This window comes from Camelus ferus, chromosome 18, assembly GCF_009834535.1.
Source record: "Camelus ferus isolate YT-003-E chromosome 18, BCGSAC_Cfer_1.0, whole genome shotgun sequence".
Taxonomy (NCBI): Eukaryota; Metazoa; Chordata; class Mammalia; order Artiodactyla; family Camelidae; genus Camelus; species Camelus ferus.
Window position 1 is genome coordinate 25,317,600 of NC_045713.1, and position 22,963 is coordinate 25,340,562.

Sequence of the window (22,963 nt, forward strand, 5' to 3'; positions counted from 1 at the left end):
AGGGAATGTGTGCTTTCTCCAAAGACTGAACTCCTCCGGACTTGGACGGACGTGGGGCACCGGTGCGTTAGTAAGAGGAGAGGACTGACCTGTGGTTCAAGGCTTGAAAAGCCGAGATCAGTGTTCAGCAAACTTTTCCCGTAAGGGCCAGATGGTCAATATTTTTGGCACTGTGACCATGTGATTTCTGCCACAGTGACACAGCCCAGCTGCCGTTGTCACACTTAAAGGCAGCCACAGTGGCTGGAAGTGAGCACGGAGACAGATCATTTGCAGAATTGGGCAGCTGGCCACAGTGTGCAGACCCCTAGCTGAGAATTTGAATTTCGGGCAGCCAGGCCTCAGAATGTCCTCTTTCCTGGCCTTCCAAGACTGCCAGACTTCTTAACACAGAGCTTCCCTTTCCTCCTCTGTCTTGGGGCGAGGAGAGAAGTTTCTCCCTGGGTCAGTGACATGTGCCCTGAGCTCCCTGGCTGTGCTGACCTACTTTCAAGTTCCAAGTATTTTTACACCAGAGATTGGAATCCAGTTTGACCTGGTTCAACGCCAGAAAACGAATGTCGTTTTTAGAGTCCATTTGGAAGCTTGGCATCTCTTCCCATACCTTCAGAAACCAAACTGAACACAGATCAATGTTCCGGTGCCTCCAAGGCCCTCTGTTAATGTCATGTCAAGTTATTCAGTAGTTGTTTTCCTGTAATTAAATGTCTAGACACATTCAGCTGCCGTCAGCGGAGGTTGCCTTCACTCCCTGTTACCGTTTCACTTTGTATATTATTAGAGAAAGCAAGAGAGGCTACTTTCAGGTCATTAGCAATGATTCAGAAAATACAAAAAGAGGGGCAAAGTGGACTTCCACTCCATAGTCCCGTATCCAAGACAAAAAGAAGTGTTGACCAGAAAATATATTTCTTTCCAGCCTTCCTTTCTCATGTATTGGTTTATGGTGTTTTGGTTTTTGGTTTTGTGCCTCTACGAAAATATAGCCAGACTGCATATAAAATGTTATGGTCTCTTCTCTCTCATTACATCTCTTCAAAAATCACTCCCCTGCCTTTTTACATGGTTTTCAGTAAATAATGAAGTTGTCGTGTCACAACTTATTTGAGCATTCCTCTACTGTTGGTTGTTTACATTGCTTTCAGCAGTCCACTCTTCTAAATTACACTGCTCTGAACATCTCTGAGCACAGAACCATCCCTTTGTTTAGGATTAATCGCATTAGCTCAGTTCCTGGAAGTGGGGTTATTTGGAATTCAGATATTTAATGTCTCTTGGTTCCCTGGGGCCCCATTGTTTTCCAAAAGTGTTGGATCTAGACATTCTCCATCATGGTCTGTTTAGAGGAAGAGCAGGGGTGATGTCCTGACTCTCAGGCCTGAGATCAGAAATGCAAATAGCGTAACTCCCAGATGGTTGGTTGGTTAATTGGTGGGTGGTTGGTTTTTCCTTCTGGGTCTCATTTCAAAGAGAGGAAATTGACTCTTCACCTAACATACACCCTTAGCTTCCCAGAGCAGTTAAGAGAGAAGGCAGGCTTCACAGTCCCTGGGGCAAACGATGCTATTTCTTGAGCACAACTGTATGCTAGTGAATTGGCCACATTTCTTGGTAGAATCTCTAGACCCTTTGGGTTAGGAATTTTGCACCCAACAGGATTTCAATAATTTTCTTAATATAGTTGTGTTATTTGTAGAAGTCTCTTTTCTTCCAAGCCTTCAGCTGTCTCATCTGTAAAAACAAACAAACAAAAAAAAAATGGGAATAGTAAGAATTCACTCAAATTTTGTAGTAACTTGTAATGAAGAAGAATATGAAAATGAATATATGTATGTATATATATGACTAAAACATTATGCTGTACACTAGAAATTGACACAGTGTTGTAAATGGACCATACTTCAATAAAATAAATAAATAAAAGTTTAAAAAAATTCACTCAATAAATATTGAATGTGCCCATCCTGTGCACCAGGCACTGTGCTGCCTGCTGGGGCTGCACCCCATCTTTGGGGAATGGGAACAGCATGCAAGGCATGCATTAAGAAGATAACCACACAAATAAAGTAAACTGTGATAAGTAGAAAGGAACAGTAACACAGGGAACTCTTGAGAAATTACAGCAGGATGATCATATTTCCATGAGGTTGGAAAAAAAAAAAAAACTTCTCTGAGGAGATAACATGCGATGTTTGAGACTTAAAGAATGCACAGAAGTCAACCAAGGAGGACTGAGGGAAGCAGTGCAGGCAGCAGGAATGGCCAGTGCAAAGGCCCTGAGGCCACAGAGCTCTGTGCTTTCCAGAGGCCAGAATGGCCAGAGAGAGTGAGCAAAAAGACAGAGGGACATGACTTGAGTTAGGAGAAACAGGCAGTCAGGGCATCCTCGTGAAAGACTGGGGACCAACTTTGGGCTGCTGAGTGACGAGTTCAGGGTTGTGGAAGCAGGAAGATGACTGTCCCTGCAGTTGTCCTGCTGAGAGATGACCAGGCTGGTCTGGAGCAGCTAATGGAAATCGGGAGAGAAGCAGATGAATTTGAGGCAGCTTGGAGTTCCCTTTCCTCCTCCCTTCTCTGGTTTCATCCTCAAGCTGATGACCAGGTAATTCTGGTCATGTTCAAGGAATCAGCACCAAAGTGTGGTTGCCTTTTATGCCAGTTCACAAGGGTGTGGGAGAAGCCTGTGTTTCTGAGGCCATGTCTACACGGTGGAACCAAAAGGCTTGGCTGGCTGAAGTCCACGGCATCCTAGCCAGGAGATAGGGATGTTGGCAGGCAGCCCAGATCATGTATCATTTAGGCTTCAAACCGGTCCAAGATCATCCAAAACTAGTCAGAAAATCACCACCACCATCCCCATCCCTCATAGAATACAGCCAATGTTTGCCCGTCATAATTGAGACCAGCAGGGAAAGCAAGCTGTCAGGATCTCATGGAAGAACGAAGCCACCAGTGTGTCAGACAGGGAGCTGGTTGAGTGGGTAGAAACCAGAACTTGATCATTCCCTGTAGTTCATATCCCACCAAGACAAAAGGAGACACGCTGAGGGGCGGGGGTGGGAAGGGTGTTCATGGTCTGGTTTGTTACCCATTCTCAAGGTCCCACGCTGGTTCGAAGGTGAGAGTGAGTTGCATACTTTTTAATGTTGATTTGACCTTACATGCTGATTAATCAGATTGTTTAAGATTAAGTGCCTCACATCATATCTTGTTTTCGGGAGTTTAATTTTTACAGACCGCTGTGACTGACGTGTTGTAATAGAAAATCTGGCATCAGTGGGTGGCCAGGAGGGGCCGGGTTTCCTCAGCTAATTAGCTCCACGGCCTTGGGCTTGTCGCCTAAGCTACCAGACCTTCATTTGTCTTCTCTGTATCTCGGAAGAGCACCTGCTTTCCAGGGTGGTGAGAGTAGATGCTAATATATGTGAATATATGTGTATAGGGCCAGGCATATAGCAGGCACTCAGTAAATGGTGGCCAATATTGACCAGTCACTAATGAAGATTAGCCTCATTCCAGGTATATAAAGGCACCACCTGAGCTGCGGTTAAGACTACTGAGCACGTGGAAATGCGGCTCACCCGAGCTGAGATGTGCTGTAAGCCGAAAGCGCACATGGGACTTTGAAGACCAAAAAAATTAAAATTTCATTGATTAGATTTTCTATTGCTTACGCTTTGAAATGATGAATATTTGGGGCATATGAGGTTAACTAGAATGTACAACTAACATTAATTTCCCCTATTCCCTTTTTTGGGTAACATGTTCAGTAGCAAATTTTAAATTGCATACCTGACTCGCATTTATAGTTGACCCTTGACCGGCACAGGTTTTAGCTGCACGGATTGTTTTTGATAAATATAGTACTTACATTTTCATTTTGCGGATCTTTAAATTAAGTGTGGGGAAAAGTTTGTGTTGGATTAAAGATCACAGTATGTGGAATATAAGGGACTAGGGTTTGAATCCTGATTGTATTCAAACTGTTTCAGCGTCCTGCGCTTTGGTGAGTCGTTTATCAGCCCCTTTGTGTTTGAGGCAGAGAGCCATCTGCACATTTTCGACTGCTTAGTGGAGATCGGCGCCCCAACCCCCCTGTTGTGCAAAGGCCCCCTGAATGTTTCTTTTCGACAGCACTGGTCTAAAGGTCTGTTTCAAGAAGTAAGAATGATTAAGAAATGGGGAAAGCATGGACTTTGCAGTCAGGAAGACTTGGGGGGTGTCTGGGTAGCATCACTCTTTGAATGTTATTAGGAAAGTTACTTAGCCGTTGTCTGCCTCTTTTTCATCTGCAAAATAGAAGCAAAAGTCCCTACCACGAAAGAGTTGTTTTGAGGCTTAAGTGAGATCTTATAGGCAAGGCACTCAGCTCAGTCACAGGCGCTCAAACAGAAGCGACAGGTACGGCTTTTGTTCCAGGCTCGAGGGGTGTTTAGTATTCAGAAGCAGGCTGAATAGATCTGGTGAGAAATTAATAATAATAACTCTCATTTGTGTAGTGAGGTGACTTTGGCTTGTTGTTTTCACCTCCATCGCCACATTTGAGCTCCAGAACCATCCCTGGAGCTGTGGTCAGCCCCTTGCGGAGCTGGGGAAGGCTGGCTGAGGCACAGGACCTGAAACTGGGCATCTTCCAGTCAACTCCATCCTGCTCCCTCAAAATTTGCCAGGCCTCCGAAGTGTGCTCCAGTTTTTGCTTCACCCTCTGGTGGGGTAGCTCCTGCAGTCATCCCCGAAACAGGGAAAAGACCATCACCCAGTACAACCCAGCCCCTCCAGGGCTTACCCAACCTGGGGGTGCAGCTGAGATGCTGTGTGCTATCTGGGGAGGCTTGAGAGGCGGGGAGGGTGTTCCTGGTGAAGATCTAGTGTTGACACTTGTGACAGAGAAGAGGCAGCTCATAAAGCCGTGTTTCCCGGACACACTGGCCCACTTAAGTCTCTGGCCCACTTAAGTCTCAGACCCATGTGATACCCAAGTGTAGGAGCTGCTGGGGACTCACTCTGGAGACATTGCCCCATTCGTGCTCCCTTGAACTTTTTAAACTTAGATTGGTAAATTGCTCTCTGAGATATTCGTATAAATTGGCAACCCCACCAGCATAGCCAGATATTTCATGATGATAAATCAGTGTGGAGAAAGCAGAGGGAGAGTGAGTTGGCAGCTGGGGGGCCAGTCAGGAGGCTGGGGCAGCTATCCCAGAAGCGATGGGTACCAGAACTGGGACAGGAGGAGAGGATGGAGACCAGAGCTAGTGTGGAAGTGAAATCCCACGGTGTGGTACTGAGTGAAGATAATGGGAGGGGGGAATCAAGGATGTGTTTGGCGGGGAGGGTTCTGACTTAAATAAATAGGTAGCTGTTGTTCTGTTTACTGAGAGGCCAAATATAGGAAAGGAAATAGGTGTGGTGAAGGGAAAAGCCATGATTTTGGCTCATAATATATTGAGCTTAATGTGCAGAACCTCCTGTTGGAATAGGGAGAAAGATTCAGGGATGGTGAATCATTCATGGAAACCGTAAGTGTGCATGAGCTCTCCCAGGGATGGATGGATGGATGGATGGGAGAGTGGGTGGGTGGATGGATGGATGGGTGACTGGGAGGCTGGGTGAGTTGATGGATGGAAGAGAAGATAGATGGGTGGATGGGTAGGTGGATGGATAGCTAGATAACAGAAATCTAGATTTTATTCTATTTAGATTGAATCAGATGAAATTGCTGGTTTTGTTATCAAAAATGATCAAATCCTTGATTTTATGCAGACTTATGTATTTGAGGGGGAATGGTACTGATGTCTGCAATTTACTTTGAACTGGATCAACAAATAGAGAGGATTAATGGATGGATAGAAGGGTAGGTACGTGATAAAGTGGGCATGGTGAAAATGTCAGCAGCAGAAGCTAGGTGGTGGGTGTACAGATATTCACTGTCAAATTCAACTTTGTGTATGTTGGAAATCTCCATGATAAATTCAGGGGAAATGTTTTTCAATGGTCAAATGTAACATTTTCATGTGGTTTCACCTAATGTTTACTCCTCATTTGGCCAAAAGATCCTTCCAAGTATTCTTTCTGTGGCATCAACAGATCTGCCTTGCTGAGACTCCCTTGGGCTTATTCTTGCCAGAATTGGGGGCTGGGGGTCAGTGTTCCCCATGCCACCCCCAGAGTTCAGGTTGAATTACCCCAACGTGCTGATTACCCTGCCGAGTTCGCTGGTATCTGGCTTGTAATAATTATAGATTTCCTCTGTGATTTGATCCCATTGGTTGCCATGGCAACGGCGTAATAGCTCAACTGAAGCGCTGTCACGGTGATTTAGAACCAACTCGTCTCTCTTGCAGCCTCCGGTCTGGGTGCCCCCACCCCCTTGCCGTCGTCATGGCAACTGATGAGCAGCATGTGACCGAGAGCGCATTGTTCCCCCCCTCGACTCACCCTCCCCATCTTGTGTACATTCCCACTTTCTCTTCTGGGTCCCCAGTGGACAGACATTGACCTCAGCTTGGGTTGTACCGGGGAGGCTAGAGTAATCCCCCAGACCCCTCCCAGAGAGGGCGTCAGGGGGTCTGTAATTGCCAGGGCAGCCCCTCCACCCCTGGAGGCCTTGGAGGTGACCTGGCGCCCCTCAGAGCCCCTTCAGGGCTGTGGCCCCAAGCAAAGGCTGGATCCGCTGCAGCCACTGCCCTAGTCCTGGGGAAGCCATTTAGGAATCTGAAGCCTTGGATCTCTGCTCTGTAGCTTCAGGAATTCCAGAGCCTGTTAGAGAAAAATTCAGGGAGAGGCCCAGGAAGGGTAAAGGGGAGACCAACAGCCTATTTCAAGAGGTCCCAGAGCAGGTGGTTCACGTGGATATTTTCCTTTCTGCGTCTGTCGGGAAAACCTCTCTCTCTTTCCAAATCCAGTCCCGCGCTCTCTCCCTTCCCTTCTCCTCACCTTCTCCCCGTCCCTCTCTCTCTAAGCACTTGCTGGGAACCAGCTGAGCACGTCTTTTACCAAATCTGCTTTGCTTCTGAGGAGCCCTTTTCTCCCTCCTGTATCTGAGCCTATGTTCTGGGGATGGCCTGGGAGTCTGGAGCATCCTCCTGAGGGGGGAGCTGGTACCCGGCGGCATCTCTTAAGATGAACCATCCAGCCACATCCCTGGGACGCTGCAGAATGGCATAGAGGAGGCTTTTTAAGCAGACGGGAGCTAGGCGTGCTGCAGGACCCTGACGACCAGGCACTGTGAGTGCAGACGCGCGTGCGTGTGTGTGTGTGTGTGTGTGTGTGTGTGTGTCCCCATCTGTCCTCATGTATTTGCATGTATCTGCTGACAGTGGAGGTGTGTCATACTGTTATCTGTGGTATTGGGTGTGCAAGTGTGCATGTGTGTACCCATGCACGTGTGCAAATGTGCCTGTGTGTGACTTTCTTTCTGAAGGACGCACAAACCTACATGATAGATTTTTCAAGGATGTTTTGTGGAGAGAACACAGCAGGATGAGCCCCCCCTTTTTAAATTTAATTTTTTATTGAAGTAGAGTTGACTTTTTTTTTGAAGTATGGGGTGAGCCCCTTTAAAGTGGGAACAAAATAAACAAAGCTGGGTGGTAAAATGACAGGTGAGGAGTTTGCGTTGATCGGTAAGCTTGCAGAACCACTTTGCCTTCCAGCCCCAGGAAATGAAGTCAGGGTCACCTTGAAAGGGCATTTTTGCTCAAACCGCAAAAGAGATCCTTCCTTTCTGTCCTGAGGGCTAAAACAGCGAGTGTATGCAGGCGCGCGCGCACACACACACACACACACACAAACACACACCCCTCAGAGAGGAATGGAAGACCCAGGGGGCACCGTCAGGGGCATTTTGCTTTCTTCTTCCATGAGACAGGAGTCTGCAGTGAGACTCTCTTGTCTGACAACCTGGAAGGCTTATGCCGAGAGCAGGTGTGAGGAAACTTTGGATTGTGATCTCCACCGCAGTCACATCTTTTTACTTCTGAGGTCAGTTAGAAGTTTATTTTGAATTTTTTGACCGTAGCAGCCCAGGCCCCAAGAAGCAGCAAGAAAGAAGCAGGTTTAGAAAGTGAAATTTCATTTGCAGGGCAGGATGTGGGACTCCTGGCGACTTGCCATTTAACGTCCTGTGGCTGGTACATGAGAGCAGGCAGACGCATCACCCCTGGAAGGGGATCCTTTGTGCTTCGCCTGCCCCTGAGTGTTTTGGAGACTTGGTGGCCAGTCGCTCTGTGTGATTGCAGACTAGAGGCTGGGCAATGTCCTTGGCATCTTGGAGGAGAGGACAGATCCAGAGACGAGGACCAGCCCCAGGAAGGTTCCTTTCCGAGTAGGAACAGACCCTGCTCACTCGGCGTGATGCCCTCACACTCAGAGGCACCATTGCCACTTGCAGTCCAAGATGCCAATCTCAGTCCCTTACGCCACAGCCTCCGTCTGCAGTGGCCCCAGCACCTCAGTCCACCTGCCAAAGCTCCTCTGTCACTGCTTCCAGGAAAGCTCCAACTTGCACCCGGGTAGCGCTGACGCTGTGGGCCCTCCTTTGCCCGCCCCCAAAGCCCCTGCACCTCTGGCATCGTGTACCTTATAGACCTCTTTCTCCATTTGCCCATGAGCTACGGTTTACTTTACAAGGACTCACTCAAATAAAAATATTAAGATGAAGTACATTCAGAGAGACTGGCCTGAACTCTAAAAATGTCAATGGCATAAAAGGCAAGACAGCTGAGAAATGGATCCAGGTTAGAAAGAGATGAGAGAGCCGTGCATGTGAACTCAGTGATGAGTGATCTTGGGGTGGAGCCTGGAAAACAAACACAAAGGACACTCTGGGGACAAGTGGGAGAATCTGAATAGAGACTATAATGGGTAATACTATGATATCCATGATAGATTTCCTGAAGGTGAGATACTTTGTGTCTCAGATGATTTATACTGAGGTTATATAGGAGACTGTCCCTGTTCTTAGAAGACACAGGCTAAAGGGTATGGGTTGAAATATCACAGTGTCTGCAACTAACAAAGAATTCGGAAGATAGATAGGCAGACAGACAGACAGACAGATAGGTGGGATAGGTACATATATGGCAAAGTATGAACATTTGGTGGTTCTGGGATTGTGGATGGCTGTTGAGCTGTGCTTGCAACTTTTCTGTAGGTTTGAAAATGATGGAGGGCCCCCCTTGTGCTGGGCACTCTGGCTGGCTCTGCACCTGGATTGCCTCATACAATCCTCAGAGCAACCTGGGGTTGAGGGAGCCCTTAACATACCCATTTTCCAGTTGAGAAAACAGGCAGAGCCAGATTCAAGCCCCCACCAAAAGCCACAGGATTCTACTGCCCCACTGCCCACCCTTCTAGTGAAATTACTACGGGTAACTCTACAGTCTTGCACGCTTCCAGTCTGAGGGTGGTGTAAAAGTTAAGAGCACTGCATCTAGAGCCAGCCTGGGTTTGTATCCTGGCTCACCTACTTAGTGGCTGTGTGTTGTTGGGCAAGTCACTTAAGCTCTCTGTGCTTCCATTTCCTGCTCCCCATCCCCCCCCCCCCCCTTTTTTTTTTTTTTTTTTTTTTTTTTTTTTTTGGTAAGAGAAGATGATCATTGTAACTACTTCAGAGGGTTGTTCTAAAAATTAAAGGCACTGTTATATGTAAAAGCTTAAAACAGGGTTTGACCCAAAGTAAGTAAGTGGTCACTAAATATTTGTTGTTGCTATTGGTATCATTTTTGTTCTTGTAATCCCAGCACCCCTGCCTCAGCTAGTGATGGATAAACCTGGAGGATCTTTCTTTTCTGCACCCAGGGCTGGCTTGCTTTTTAGAGCTAGCCTCTGGCCAGGCGGCCCCTAGTGGCTCCTCCAGAGACCTTGGGAGGGGGGGGAGTAGAGACCTCTTTATCCCACCTCTTCCCAGCAGAACTGCGCCCCATAACCCTCCTGTGAGCCAGTAACTCAGGGGTGCTGTGACGACCTCCAAGAAAACACATCTGTGTAGTCAGAGCACCTAAGTGCACAAGCTCACCAGAGCTTCCAAAGTCTGCCCCAGAGAGCTGGAAGCGGCCCCTGTATTGTGTTTGTTTTGTGTTGCTTTCACCCCTTGACATTATAGGGGTGACTCTTCCGAGTGATCAAGAAGGAACCCAGTTAGGGAGTGTTTATCACTTAACTCGTGGCCTTTTGGTTTTGGGCGCCAGATGTTCACACACGTGAAAGGCATCCTGAGAGCAGGCTGGGGGTGGGCAGGGTGTTTCAGTCCTGAGTGGCCGGGGTGGATCCTCAGTCACCTTGGTCTCCCTCCGTGTCCGCCTCCCAAGGGGGTGGAAAGGACTGTTGCCGGAGTGACCACAGAACCCAGGCTGCCTCGATGGGACCCTGTGCTCGGAGCGCTCTGCTCTGGGGGTGCACAGTCCTCTGTGTGTGGCGTGGTGCTCGATGCTGGGGGCGGTGAGACAAATGGGTCACTCACCATCAGGTTATGCTGGTGACCCTCATCACAATGTGAAATTATCTTAAATTTGTTTATTTATTTGTTGTCTGTCTCTTCCGAGGGAGCAGGATGCAGAGACTCTGCTGTCTGGTCCCCACCCCTACTTGGGTCCTCGTTGTGTCTCCAGGCAGCAGGTGATCAGGAAATAGAAGAATGCCTGATGACGATCCATGAGTGAATGAAGGAGTGAAGGAGTGAAGGAGTGAGTGAATACATGAATTTCACAGGCTAAAGGGAGAGACAGATGTGGACAGACTGTCCCCTTACAGGAGAACAGGAAAAGAGTAAGTGTATAAATCTGTGGCTAATCTGAACACGGCAGATGTTGACAGTTGGAACAAGGTGGTAGATATAGCCAAGTTCATCTTGTGTGTTTGAAATTTTTTATTTTATTTGTTTTTTAAAAGGAATGATTGCTGGAGAAATACAAATGAGTTGCCTCTAACCCTGAACTGAGAGTCAGGAAGGCTTCCTGGAAGAAGTGGCCGAAGGTGGCCAGTCGGAAAAGTGCACAAAGAGCTAAGGGAATAGCAACAGGAGGAGGGGGCAGAAAGGACATTCCAACAGATGTCACCATGCAAGTGACAACCTGGAGGCAGGACAGAGCAGAGTGTGTGCAGGTCAATGTCTGGAGGGCAGGAGAGGGCAGGACACACAGGTTGGGGGTGGGGCAGGTGCCCCAGCCAAGCAGCTGGGCTTTATCCTGGGAGTAGCAGGGAGCCAGGGAATGTTCAGGTGAGAGAGCCACTGGGTCAGCCGTGTTCTGTGAAAAAAGTAGGTGGTTTCCATGTGAAGCTCTCAAACTGTTTCTGCAAGTCTTATCTTTAAAAGAAAAATTTTATTTATTTATTTTTTTGGTAGGGAGGGATTCGGTTTAATTATGCATTTATTTTAATGGAGGTACTGGAGGTTGAACCCAGAACCTCGTGCAAGCAAGTACACGCTCTACCACTAAGCTATACCCTCCCTGCCCCTCTTCTCTTTTTGTCTGGAAAATGGCTAGAGGTTTTTGTACATGTCTCAAAGAGTGTCTTTGTAGAGATTTGCTTTTTTTACCTAGCAAATTTGTTTTCCTAAAAGGATCAAGAAGTCATAAAACGGAGGCATTTTTCTCAACAGGAGAGAAGGTAGAGAAAGGCTGTTGAGGAGAGAACCCAGGGAGGTTTGGACACCTAGGTGGGTTTACCCTCCAGAGAGGATGCCAACTAGGAAAAATTGCACCCCAGTTTTACTTACTCCAAATATCTGGCTCCGTGTGGATCAAACACTGGGGAAAAGATTGATGTTTTGCAATTGACTGACGCATGTTGACAATCACCGGCATCTGGGATCAGCCTTCCTCCCCAGGTTCATGTCCCAGCTCTTTTGGTGCCATATTTTTGTCCTCCCAGCCCCACCCCTTTCGATAAATAAGCTAAACAAGGCATCGAGAGCTGTAGCGTTAACAGCTCCAGCCATCTGCCCTCTGGTGTCCCGTGGGTAGAGACAGGGAGCACTCCCTGAACAGACAGATGATGTTTGATGTCTCAGACGCCGCCAGATCAGGGGCTGAAGCTGGCATGAGGATCTTGGAAATCAACACACAAGTGCCATCGGGAAGGCTGGACTGTTTGGCTAGGGTCATGTGATTGCCTGTCACTATGGCCACATCAACGGCAAGGGGTGAGATTGATCAAATCAGGCGCCTTTTCATTACTCTGTCCTTGGACCTCCCCTCCCCTTTGCTGTCACTCCTGCATCAAAACGTTTAAAGAGTTGGCTAGAAGAATTAGGAAGTGACAGAAGGTAGGCAAACTCTTTGTCACATGTTGACGTTAAAAACATCCAGTAAGCATTCTCAGCTACCTGCCCTAAGTACCATGAGTTATAACGATGCCACTACTGCCCAAAGGACCTTCCATGCTGCACGGTGGGATAAGGCTCCTTGTGGAATTTGGGCCTGTGCACCCTGGAAGGGATGGTGGGACAAGGGTTGGGGTGTAGGCAAAGTGCCAAGTGTGGGCTGAGGTTGGAAATGAGTGTGCAGCGGGAAGATGAAGGTCCTCAGGAAGGTTGCAGACAGTGATAGGTGTTGGTCCAAAGTCGGCTTTTGTCCCTGCGAAGGAGATATGTGTTGGTCTCGGTGATTGGTGAGGTTTCTGGGTAAGGACCACAACCACCAACCTGAACAGGGGCCCAGGTCTTGGCCATGGTTCTAACGCAGCTCCGCTATCTCCAGCTGTGTGTCCTTGTGCAAGTGGCAAAACCTCTCTGAGCCTATTCCCTCACCTGAGAAAGGGGAAGAGTGGTATTTGCCTTCCAGGAGTAGATGAGACAGTGTGGATAACGCTTGACACAGTAGGCCTTCATTCACTGAATCATAGCAGACCCTACATCACGCGTAAATGAAAGATCCTCTGAATCAATGAACAGCTAAGGCATTTCCAAGGGATTATAGGAATACTGTTGGGCACGCCGTAACGCTGATCACCAAAAACGTGTTTCCAAGTCGCCCGCGGTGCAGACCTGGAAGGAAACAAATGGTTCATTTGTTGTACTCTGTGGTATTTGCATACTTAGCAGTTCCTGGAGTCCTTAAAATGATTTGGTTTCTCTGAACAGGAAACTGTTTCCTCCCCTTATGCTGACCTGTTTGTCAGTGGGCCCCCCCGTGGGAACACCGGGTCCCGAGGACACAGCCAGCAAGGCACATGCTTGCTGTAGCGGTGCCTGTAGGAAACGAGAAACATTTAGGGAGCTGAGCAAACAGATTCCTGGGCTTTGGCTTGAGTTGGCTTCTTCGGCCTTGGCGCAAGCACCCTCCCTAACCCAGATTCTGTTCTCTTGCGCCTGCTCCCTCACAGGGTCGTAAATCCACAACCAGCCCAGCCATTCTGGGACGTGTCTTTCCCACATACTTCTTACCTCCAGAACAAAGCCCTCTGCCTCTCACATTCACCTGCGTGCGTGATCTAAGTTCGCCTCATTCCTCCTGATGGAGCCTGGCCAGCCGGGGCGGGGCAGGCGGGGGAACAAGACAGAAGCCTGAGGATGGGAGAGGTTGGGGCAGATCAGCTTCTGTCTCATGGAAGCTGGATGTTCAGGCCTGTAGCAGAGCCTCGACATGTGCAAATCGTCCCTGCCAGCGCTTGAGGCTGTAGAACGAATGCCTTCCCTCCAAGGTGGAGGGGGTCTTTGGAAACTGAGAACATGGCTGGCAAGGAACCTTCTCTTATACGTCCTGTGTATGGTCTTCAGTTGGCTGTAACCAAATTCTGTGCCTGGTGACCACGTGGGTAGGTTTTATTCTTCCCATCTTACACATGAGGAGATTGAGGCCCTGGTGAGCTGAGCAACTTGTCCAGAGTCATCAAGCTAATAAACGGCACATTTGGACCCAATTTGTGGCTCGTATTACTTCCTCAAAAGCACCACCTCAGTCTGTCTTAGGAGTCAGTGCTTGCACATTTCCAAGAACAACATTCCTCTCTCTTAATCAAGCCTCCGATGATTGTTATGATGCGTGAAGAGGCAGGTTATAGGAAATCATGAATGCAGAGAGGGAGGGCTGGGGTCTGTTTTGCAGAGAAAGCCCTGGGGAGGCTGTGGCAGCTGGGGTTGGAGGAGGGAAGCCAGGTCCAAGATAAAGCCTTCTGTCCCAAGGTCACCATCACAGGCCCATGAGTGGGGCCCTGTGAGCCGTCTGCAAAGGCAAGGGCTCTGGCTTTATTGGTTGCCATGGTGACCCCTGGCCCTGACAATGGAGGCCCACTTGGCTAAGCGTGTCATTGTGTCCCATTAAGTGTACAGAAAAGCTGACGGCTGGGGCTGCAGACGGGAAAGGAATGTCCCCAGCCTCTGCCAGCACTTTTGTCTCCAACCTGAAAGCAGATAGGAGACTGGGCAATAGAGCATCTTTGGGCCCCAGGGAGATCTGGGGATCCATCTCTAGCCAGTGACGTACACAAAGATTTGGTGTTCACAGGGCCTGGGAGGCAGCATCGTGGAAAGTTGAGTCCATCTTCATAGAAAAATTGTGGAGTGTTTACTATTTATTCAGTGGTTGTTTGCAGCCGGGCACTGCTCTGGGGCTGGGGATACAGCAGGGACCCGAGTCCCAGATCTCAGTTTACCCTCTTTTACCCTCCACAAGTTAGGTGCAATTGCTATCATCCCCATTTTACAGAGGAGGAAACTGAGGCACAGAGTGGTTACTTACAGTGCCCGAGTTCACGCAGCAGGCAAAAGTGGCTGATTTCACATCCAACACCCTGCACACCACCTCCGCAGAGGGCCACCCTGGTCTTCTTTTCCTTTCTTTTTCGTCTTTGGGATGTTTAACTTTCAAAGTCAGAAGCCATTTCCTAGGTTTGGGGGCCATGCAGACCTGGGTCAAGTGCAGGGCCCACCGTCCTTAGGAAGGTGGTTCTCACCCTGCCTCGGGAGCCTCCCCAGTGGTGTTCCGCCTCCATAGGTGTGCCCAGGTGGGGCCCTGTCACGGGTGGAGAGCTCCTCTGATTCTCTGAGCAGTGAGGGTCACTGGCTTTTGAGCTCCGAGACGTTGGGAAGCCACTCACTCAGCTCTGAGCCCGTCATCCAAGGCTGGCACTGAAATGACACATGGAGGTACATCGCACCCAGTCGGTGAGCTGTGACAGCAGCCAGTACTTTGACAACTTTTAACCTCCGTCAAGAGCAAATTGGAAGGATTTTTTTTCTGCCCTTTCACCCTAATTCCTCTCACCCCATTGATTTAAACATTGCATCTGCCCAGCCCAGCCCATACTCCAAATGCACCAGGCAGATAAGAGGGAGCAGAGAGAACTAATTAGCACTTTAATTAGAGGAAAGAGGGTAGGGAGAGGTGGGTGGGACCAGAGGACTCACTGTCTGGTGAGACGAGGATCTCAACTTGTTCTAACTGAAACGCACAGTAAGAAACAGCATTTGTTGTAGCTGCTCCGCGTGTCTGAAACAAAGATCACCCCACACCCCACCGTGTTCTCTGATGGCTCCTATTCTATTCGATTGATTGAGTTAGATTTCTCTCTCTGGAGAAAAGTTTCTGTCTGATGCTAGTTCACCTTTAACACCTGTCCAACAGCTGCCAGTCTTCATCCCAGCAGAGACAGGGGGCCGGGCCGAGGTCCATAGCCTTGGGCAGTTAACTGTATCCCATTTTTAATTTAATAATCTGCCTTGATTTTATTACATTCTTTCCCCAATCACCTTTATTTGCAGCAAATGAAACTTTGAGGGTAGGGGGCTGGGGAGTGATCAGCAGAGGTTTTAAGAAAATAACTTTATTTATAAGGCTCAAAAAACAAGTTGATTTCAAGAAGTACATTTTAAAAATATGTATATAAAAACCAAGAATGTAAGGGAGAGGTAGCGTGCTGTGAAGAGGTTTGGAAAACACAGGGGGAGCCGGGATTTCAGAGGCCAGGGGTGTCAGCAGCTGGCCTGCTTCCATTCAGAGTCTGGGATTTCTCTAGCCTCCCCTAGAGCACAAACCTCAGGGTGTGGAGAACTTCCTCTCTGAGCCAGGATGCCTCAGGCCGCCCCCTCCATCTTCCAGATGTGCGATCGGAGGGGTAGCAGATTGCCCAGGGCATGGCGGGAGGCACGGAGTGACACTTCTGAGGCAGGATTGGGAGGGTAGAGAGCAGTGCTGCAAGGAATTCTCAGTAAACTGCTCACTGGACGCTTCTCGGGGTCAGAAAGGACCTTAGAATTGACACCCTCCCACACCCGCATTTTATATGTGAGAAACCTGAGGCCAGGGGAGGATGCGTGTGTCTTTGGTTCCTGCGTCAAACGAGGGCTGCAGTGGACAGTCAGTGACGCGGTGACTGCAGACTCAGGGGGAGAGGAGTATTACTGTTAAGTTGTTTTAACGTGCATTTCAGACCTGCTCACTGATTTTGAGTACGTGTCCTCAGATCTGCCTTAAAAGGTGCGTGTGGCTGCTTCCCATTCACAGCTCTGATGTGTTGAGCCAAGAGCTGTGTAAGCTCTGGGTACCTGGTGAACAGGGAAAACTCGGTCCTCACTCTCTCGGGGATTTGCATTTTTCTAAGTGTGATTGGAGGGTTTTAGGCAGGAGAGTGATGTGAGGTGGATTATCCTTGAAAAGGTTGGAGACCAATTAGAAAACAGAAGGAGAGCCAGAGAGAAACCCCAGAAGCCCCTGAGGACTTCAGCACCTCTGCCAGGGAGAAGGAGCCTCCGTCGTGGCCAGCCTGTCTCTGAGGGGCCCCAGAGCGAGTCCGCAGGGAGGGTCTGCCTGTCTGTTGGCCACTTCCCTCAGTGACCCCCGAAACCTACAGGGACCTCAGACCACAGAGCTCTAGAATCAATGACTGCATCATCAGCGAGAGCCTGTGATTGGCCAGGCAGTTTACATCCATTCTCTCCAATTCCCAGGACAAACCAGGGAGAGAGGCATCACTCTTCCCATTCCACAAATAAGGAAACTGAGGCTTAGGGCATTTTCATAGGTTTTTCTCTGTTACTTGAGAGAGAGTGATGGTTTGGACCGAAGATTTATAGTCTGAAGCTCAAGTTGGGTGCCAACCTCATGCACAGCACGCATATCTGTACTGTCTATTAGGGAGCACGTAACAGACATCACTAATCTATCACAGCTCTTTTTAATCTGGATCTTGTTCGACATTTCATCAGAGCACCCACACAAAAAGCACCTGGGGCACAGTGACATCTGCTAAGTGAAAGAACGAAGCAGACAGGTCAAATGGCACCTTGGGATCACAGAGCCTGTAATGGCAGGAATTCAATCGTAGATCTCTGTGATCAGAGTGTGTCATTCCTCTCTATCCCGTTTTCCGGTCCTCTCTCTCCCCTCTGTAAAAGAGGAGGGATCACTCAACAATTTTCTTTGTTTTTAAAATTTTTTTTCATGGAGGTCAAACTCACATAACAAAATTAACTATTAACCATTTGAAGTGAACAGTTTAGTGCCTTTTAATACATTCACAATGTTGTGCAACCATCACCACTATCTAATTCCAAAACTTTTTCATCACCCCAAATGGAAACCCAGTACCCATTAAGCAGTCACTCCCCATCCTCTCTTCCAAGCCCACAGCAAGCACAGATCTGCTTTCTATCTCTTTGAATGTACGTATTCCTGAAGTTTCACATATAAATGGAGTATTACAATATGTGAGCTTTCACGTCTGGATTCTTGCATTGAGCGTAACGTTTTTGAGGTTCATCCACGTTGTGGCAGGTGTCAGTGCTTCATTCCTTTCTGTGGTGGAATAATACTCTGTGTCCATCTGCTCATCCCCTGATGGATATTTGGGTTGTTTCCACCTTTTGGTGGTTGTGAATAGAGCTGCTGTGAACACACGTGTTCACAGATTTGTTGGAGTTCCTATTTTCAGTTCTTTTGGTTGTATACTGAGGAGTGGAATTGCTGGGCCGTATTGTAATTCTGTGTTTACCTTTTTTGAGGAGTCCATAATTCTTAAATTGTACACCAGCTCTAAGGCTGAGGGTTTAGGAGCTGGTCCCTGGCTTCTTCCTCCCCATCAACTCCCACTCTCATGGGTGTCCTTCACTCAGCCCACCCCAGTGAGCTCCCCACTCCATACTCAGCGATGACCCCAGCATCTCATTGGCATGCTGAGTACTTAATCCCTCTCCATCCTCTGGGAACTTGGCTGATCTGGACCCTTCTGGATAAGACTAGCGCAGCTGGCACCTTCCCTCCTTGAGGGGGTCTCCAGAGGGTTCGATCCAGCGATCAGCTCCAGCTGGTCCTGCTCCCACCCCCCTTCCACACTCCATGACTTCATGCCCAAATCCTTGGCCATTCTACATCCCCTCGTGCCTCCCAGCATTTGCTCAGGCCTTACCTCCCCTTTCTTCTGTGGCTTCTGATACCTCCCAGCCTTTCAAGATGCAGCCCAGGTGACACCTCACTGACATCACAACCTGCCGCTGACCTGCTGTGAACACCCAGAATTAATCTCTGTTCCCATGACACCTTGCTCTCACCAGCAAAAGTCGGGATTCCATTCTGTCTTATACAGAATTAGCTGTTGAGAGTGAACTGGAAAATTTTTCATAGACATATCTTGCCAGGTTATTTTAGGAATTTATTGACATGATGGGTAAAGCAGCTAGTACATTAAATTCTCCTATTTTCCCCTCTCATTCCTCTGACACTAAATTATGAGCTTCAGAAAGAGAGGAAAATTTTGTCCATCTTAGTTTTCTCCTGTGTCTAAATAATACAGTACCTTGCCTGATACGGGCACCTAATTAATTTTGTTGATTGAATTAGCAGGCCAGAGAAAGTGAATGAATGACATTAACTCTTCTGATTGTTGGAGATATATTGTGCCAAGAATTAATGTCTGATAGAGACCAGGTTTCGTTATAAGGTCAGTTTCAACTGCGGGCCACTGAAATGGCACCGTGATATATTTCCCAGTGTGACATCTTGTAATTGAAAGTGTGCAGGTGTGACTTTCACTTTTGCAGAGCATTCAAATGTTAATATTCGAGCTCTCTGAGTTCCTCACATTTTCAGAAACACGTCTAATGGAAATTGAATTGTGTGGAATCTGAAGTGCTCCCGTTCGAGACAAATGGTTTTAAATGAGAGACGGCAACCGCTCTATTCTGCTAAATTAACAGGCTTGCACTGAGTTGGCTATTCTGGAATAGATTTTAAAAAAAAAAATCCATTGAGTTGCCAAGGGGAGAGCATTGTTTCCCTGTTAACTTATGGTCACACTTTCCAAGCCCATGCTTTTCTCAGTAATATTTTCTCCAGTGAAAAGCAACAACATCTCCTCTCCAGACTGGATCATTTGTATTCAAGCCCGCTAGCTTCTACAGTTAGGTGTTTTGTTATTCGCTGAATTAATCGATGTTGAAATGAGTAAAAGCAAGGATTTGGGAATCGGACAGTCCCATACCCACCCCCAAGCTTCCGTCTCCTCATCTCTGAAACGGGGAGGTACCCTACTTACTGGATGGTTGAGCAGATTGAGGGGGATAAAGTACCCTTCAGAACAGTCACTTCCACCCTGGAGGAATCCCAGTCCCTCACTGGGAGAGAAGATTTGCTGGCCCAGAAGTCTTTACCCTTAGCCACGCTGCAGAGCCTTGCTCCACCCGCGCTGCTGAACAGAAGAGGCATTGTTACTCCCAGCGCACTCACAGGATTTGGGGCGCTGATGTTCTAACCGTGCTGCTAGCCAGGATGCTGTTTGCAAGCAACAGAAATCCACTCAAAGTAATGCAAGCAAGACAAAAAAAAAGTGGGGCCGGGTGTGGGGGTGCTTTCTGGGCACTATTAGAATGGGAACGTTCTTCCCTCGCTACTGACATTTCCTTCCACGTGGAGGGCCATCTGTGAGCCTAACACTCCTGGCTCTCCCTGTCCCCTGCCTGCTCTCCCCCAGGGTCAGGTAGACTCAGGTCCCCCCCACCCAGCAGGTTCAACAGTGAGTGCTACACTCGTGACCCAGCTGACCTGAAGGCTCGGGAAGGAGCAGGGGGTCCCCCACATCCAGGACCCACTCTCTCTCTCCTGTGGCTGCTTCTGTCTAGTGCATAGGCTACCCCTTTTACAAGGGGGAGGGTGGCTGGCCCCACAGCTCCCAGGGCTCTGGCTCTGAACCATGGCCGTGGGGCTGGGTCACATACAACAGACATGGCTGCCAGGTCTGCACCCCTGTAAGTGGAGGGGGAAGCTTCTGAGAATGACAGATGGTGAGGTTTGCTGACTCCGGGGTCAGACAGCTGTTTTCAGATCCACCATTAACCTCTCTATGCCTCAGTTTTCTCATCTGTAAAAAGGGGACCACATAGCATTGTTGTGGGTGCTGATAATAATAATAATAATAAATATTAATAGTAAAGTGCTTAGCACAGTGGGCAGCACACAGAAAGCCAGAAGAGACACAGGGTCCACGAATTTGGGAGCAGGACTTAGGAGTAGTCTGGAGAGAATCAACCAACACACCTGTAAGGTGGGAGCTGAGAACCCTGACTCCCTGGGGCTGTTTCGGGCAACTATTCCGTTTGCTGGGCCCGTTCTAGTTTCAAAACTGAAAATCTTACCTCCCAGGAACCCTCTCAGTTAAGAGCAAACTTGGCGTGGCTGGTCATCTGGAGAAACCCACCCCCAGGATGGGCCCACGGGGTTCCCAGACAGCCCAGCCGCCAATGTTCTGTACGGGAACAGGGCAGAGGGAGCAGCTGGCTTCCTGCATCAGGTGGTCACCATGACGTCTGCTCTGAAGTTCGCTGCATCTGAGTCCTTCCATCGGGCAGAACATGAGCTTGCTTTGCTTATCCCAGGTGGACGATGCACTGACCTTATTAACTTGCCTACAGAGGGATCTCAAGCCAATTCTGTCCCCTCTCTGTTTTTCCGTCTAGAAAATGGGCGTCATAATCTTACCTGGCCTCAAGGGCAAATGAAAACACATGTGAACAGGTTTTGATTTAAAGTGTTTATTCTGTATGCAAGCAAAGAATTTGCTATGAGAAGAACCTTCTCCACTTTGTGGGGAAATGGTGGGCCGTGGGATACCTGGCCAGCAAGGGAGTGATCTTTCTTGGCCTAACTCTGCCTTTCTGGTTTCTCTCAGGGCAGGAGTGCGTGAAGGGGGTCTCTGTTCCCGACGGAGGGGATCATGGCCTCCATGCTGCTCACCCGGCGGCTGGCCTGCAGATTCCAACACAGCTACCACCTGCTTGTGCCCGGTAAGCCCTGGGGGGTTGACAAGAACTGATCCTAATGGAAGCCACAGTCCAGACTAGTGATTTGGAGTCTGGAAGAGTCCTTGGGGATAAAGGGACCAGCCAGCTGGTGCTTCTGGGGCTGTCCCACCCACCCCCCTAAAACTGTCCCCATCACCACTCCTCCCATCTCCACCATGTGCTCCTGTCCCTGGGTGGACAGCTCTGCAGTGGGCTGGGAGCTGACCTGTACTGGAGCTGCTCTGTGTGCATGGAGGTGGTGGCCCCAGCAGCCAGCGGGGCCCAGGTTGTCCCTATGGGGACTATTGGGGGAAACGCATAGCTAGGTTTGCTGCCAAGAAACAAGAAAACTACCAAAGTCCTTGTAATTCACCTAAAAGCTTCAAGGGCACTGGACAGGAGGCCCCATCCCAGGAATGTGCCACTCCACACTGCCATCTCCCTCACTGCCACTCAGCCGACACCCACCTGGTCAGCAGCACTGGCTCATCCTGCCACCGCAGTCTCTCTCAGATGCCTCCATGTCTCTCTGCCTCACTGAGTTCAGGCACCTTAACCAGGTGAATACCTTGCTCCTATGATCTCATGAGACCGCCCTCCTTATAGTCCCATGAAGAAGGCACAAGGGAATCCCATTTTACAGGTGAGAAAACTGAGGCTCCAAGAAGCAAAGTCACACAGCACCTTGAATGCAAGTCAGTCCAGCTCCAAACACTGCGTTAGCATCTCTCCCCCCTGTGCCTCCGCTCAGCTCTGGGAGAACGAGGCCGTCGGTGGCCTCCTTTGGGACACCTGTGCCTCCAGGCTGTCCCCAGTTCCCTGAGCCCCGTGCTTGTCATCACGGTGTCTCCTTGTTGTCGGTGCTGTCTGCCTTCTGAAGACAGATTGTTGGCCGCGGCCTTGGCATGTTGAACGTTGCAGGTGTTTCTATCCTGGGTGGGGTAAAAAGCAGGCATCTTCTCTCCTCTGCCAGCAGGTTTTCTTTGTAAATACAGGGGGGGTTTTTTGGGAAAGATTTCTGTTGTATAGAGAGATTGTAAAGTTAGCACAAAGAGAACCCCTATGCTGCTCGCCCTCTGGTCCCCAGTGTTAGCATCTGACATCCCCGGGATGCATCTGTCACAGTGAGGAACTGACCTTGGCCCATTCCTCTGAACCAAACTCCAGACTTCCTATGTGCTTTTCACCAGCTTTTCCCTCAGTGCCTCTTTCTGCCCCAGGATCCAGTCCAGGCTCCAATCCAGGCTGCACTGAGTTGTCTCCTCTGATCTGTCTGGGACAGTTTCTCAGTCTTCCCTTGTTTTTCTTGACGTTGAGGAGTTATTAGTTGCCAGGAGGTTTTCAGGGTTGGTTTGGTTTTATGGAACTAGAAGAGAAGCGTATTAATGCTTATCCGTAATTTTGGGGAAAATACACCCAAATGATGCCGGTCTGCTGTGTCCCGAGTAGGAGGGAGAGTCACTGGCATGGAAGAGTCATCATCGGTAACTAATGCTGTTGAGCACCTACTGGGTCCTGAGCATAGCCCCCGGGGGGCTCAGCCAGGCGGCACATGTGACTCTGCCTTCAAAGGCCATTCTCCAGGACATCTCAGCCTTCCCAAGGAGGCAATAAGGAAAAAGAAGTGGATTAAGGCTCATAAGATGGGGCTACTGGCTTCAATCACCACATGATAGCCAAGTGAGCCTCAACAATTGGCTAGAACTTCTTCAAGCCTCAGTTTCCTCGTCAAGAAAGTGGGGACAATGCTCA

The 22,963-nt window shown here is 48.9% G+C and overlaps 1 protein-coding gene across 2 annotated transcripts in view; it reads left to right on the top strand.

The window, feature by feature from the left end:
* Positions 1-22,963, top strand: part of ABAT (4-aminobutyrate aminotransferase) — a 79,848-nt gene that overhangs the window by 22,287 nt on the left and 34,598 nt on the right. The window contains exons 1-2 of one of the 2 annotated variants that reach the window (XM_014564224.2): positions 6,985-7,227; positions 21,100-21,214. In XM_014564224.2, the coding sequence (XP_014419710.2) occupies positions 21,145-21,214 (70 nt within the window). In that variant the 5' untranslated portion in view covers positions 6,985-7,227; positions 21,100-21,144. Of the gene's footprint in view, positions 1-6,984; positions 7,228-21,099; positions 21,215-22,963 lie in introns of those variants that run through there. The other variant, XM_014564222.2, reaches the window with a different exon arrangement.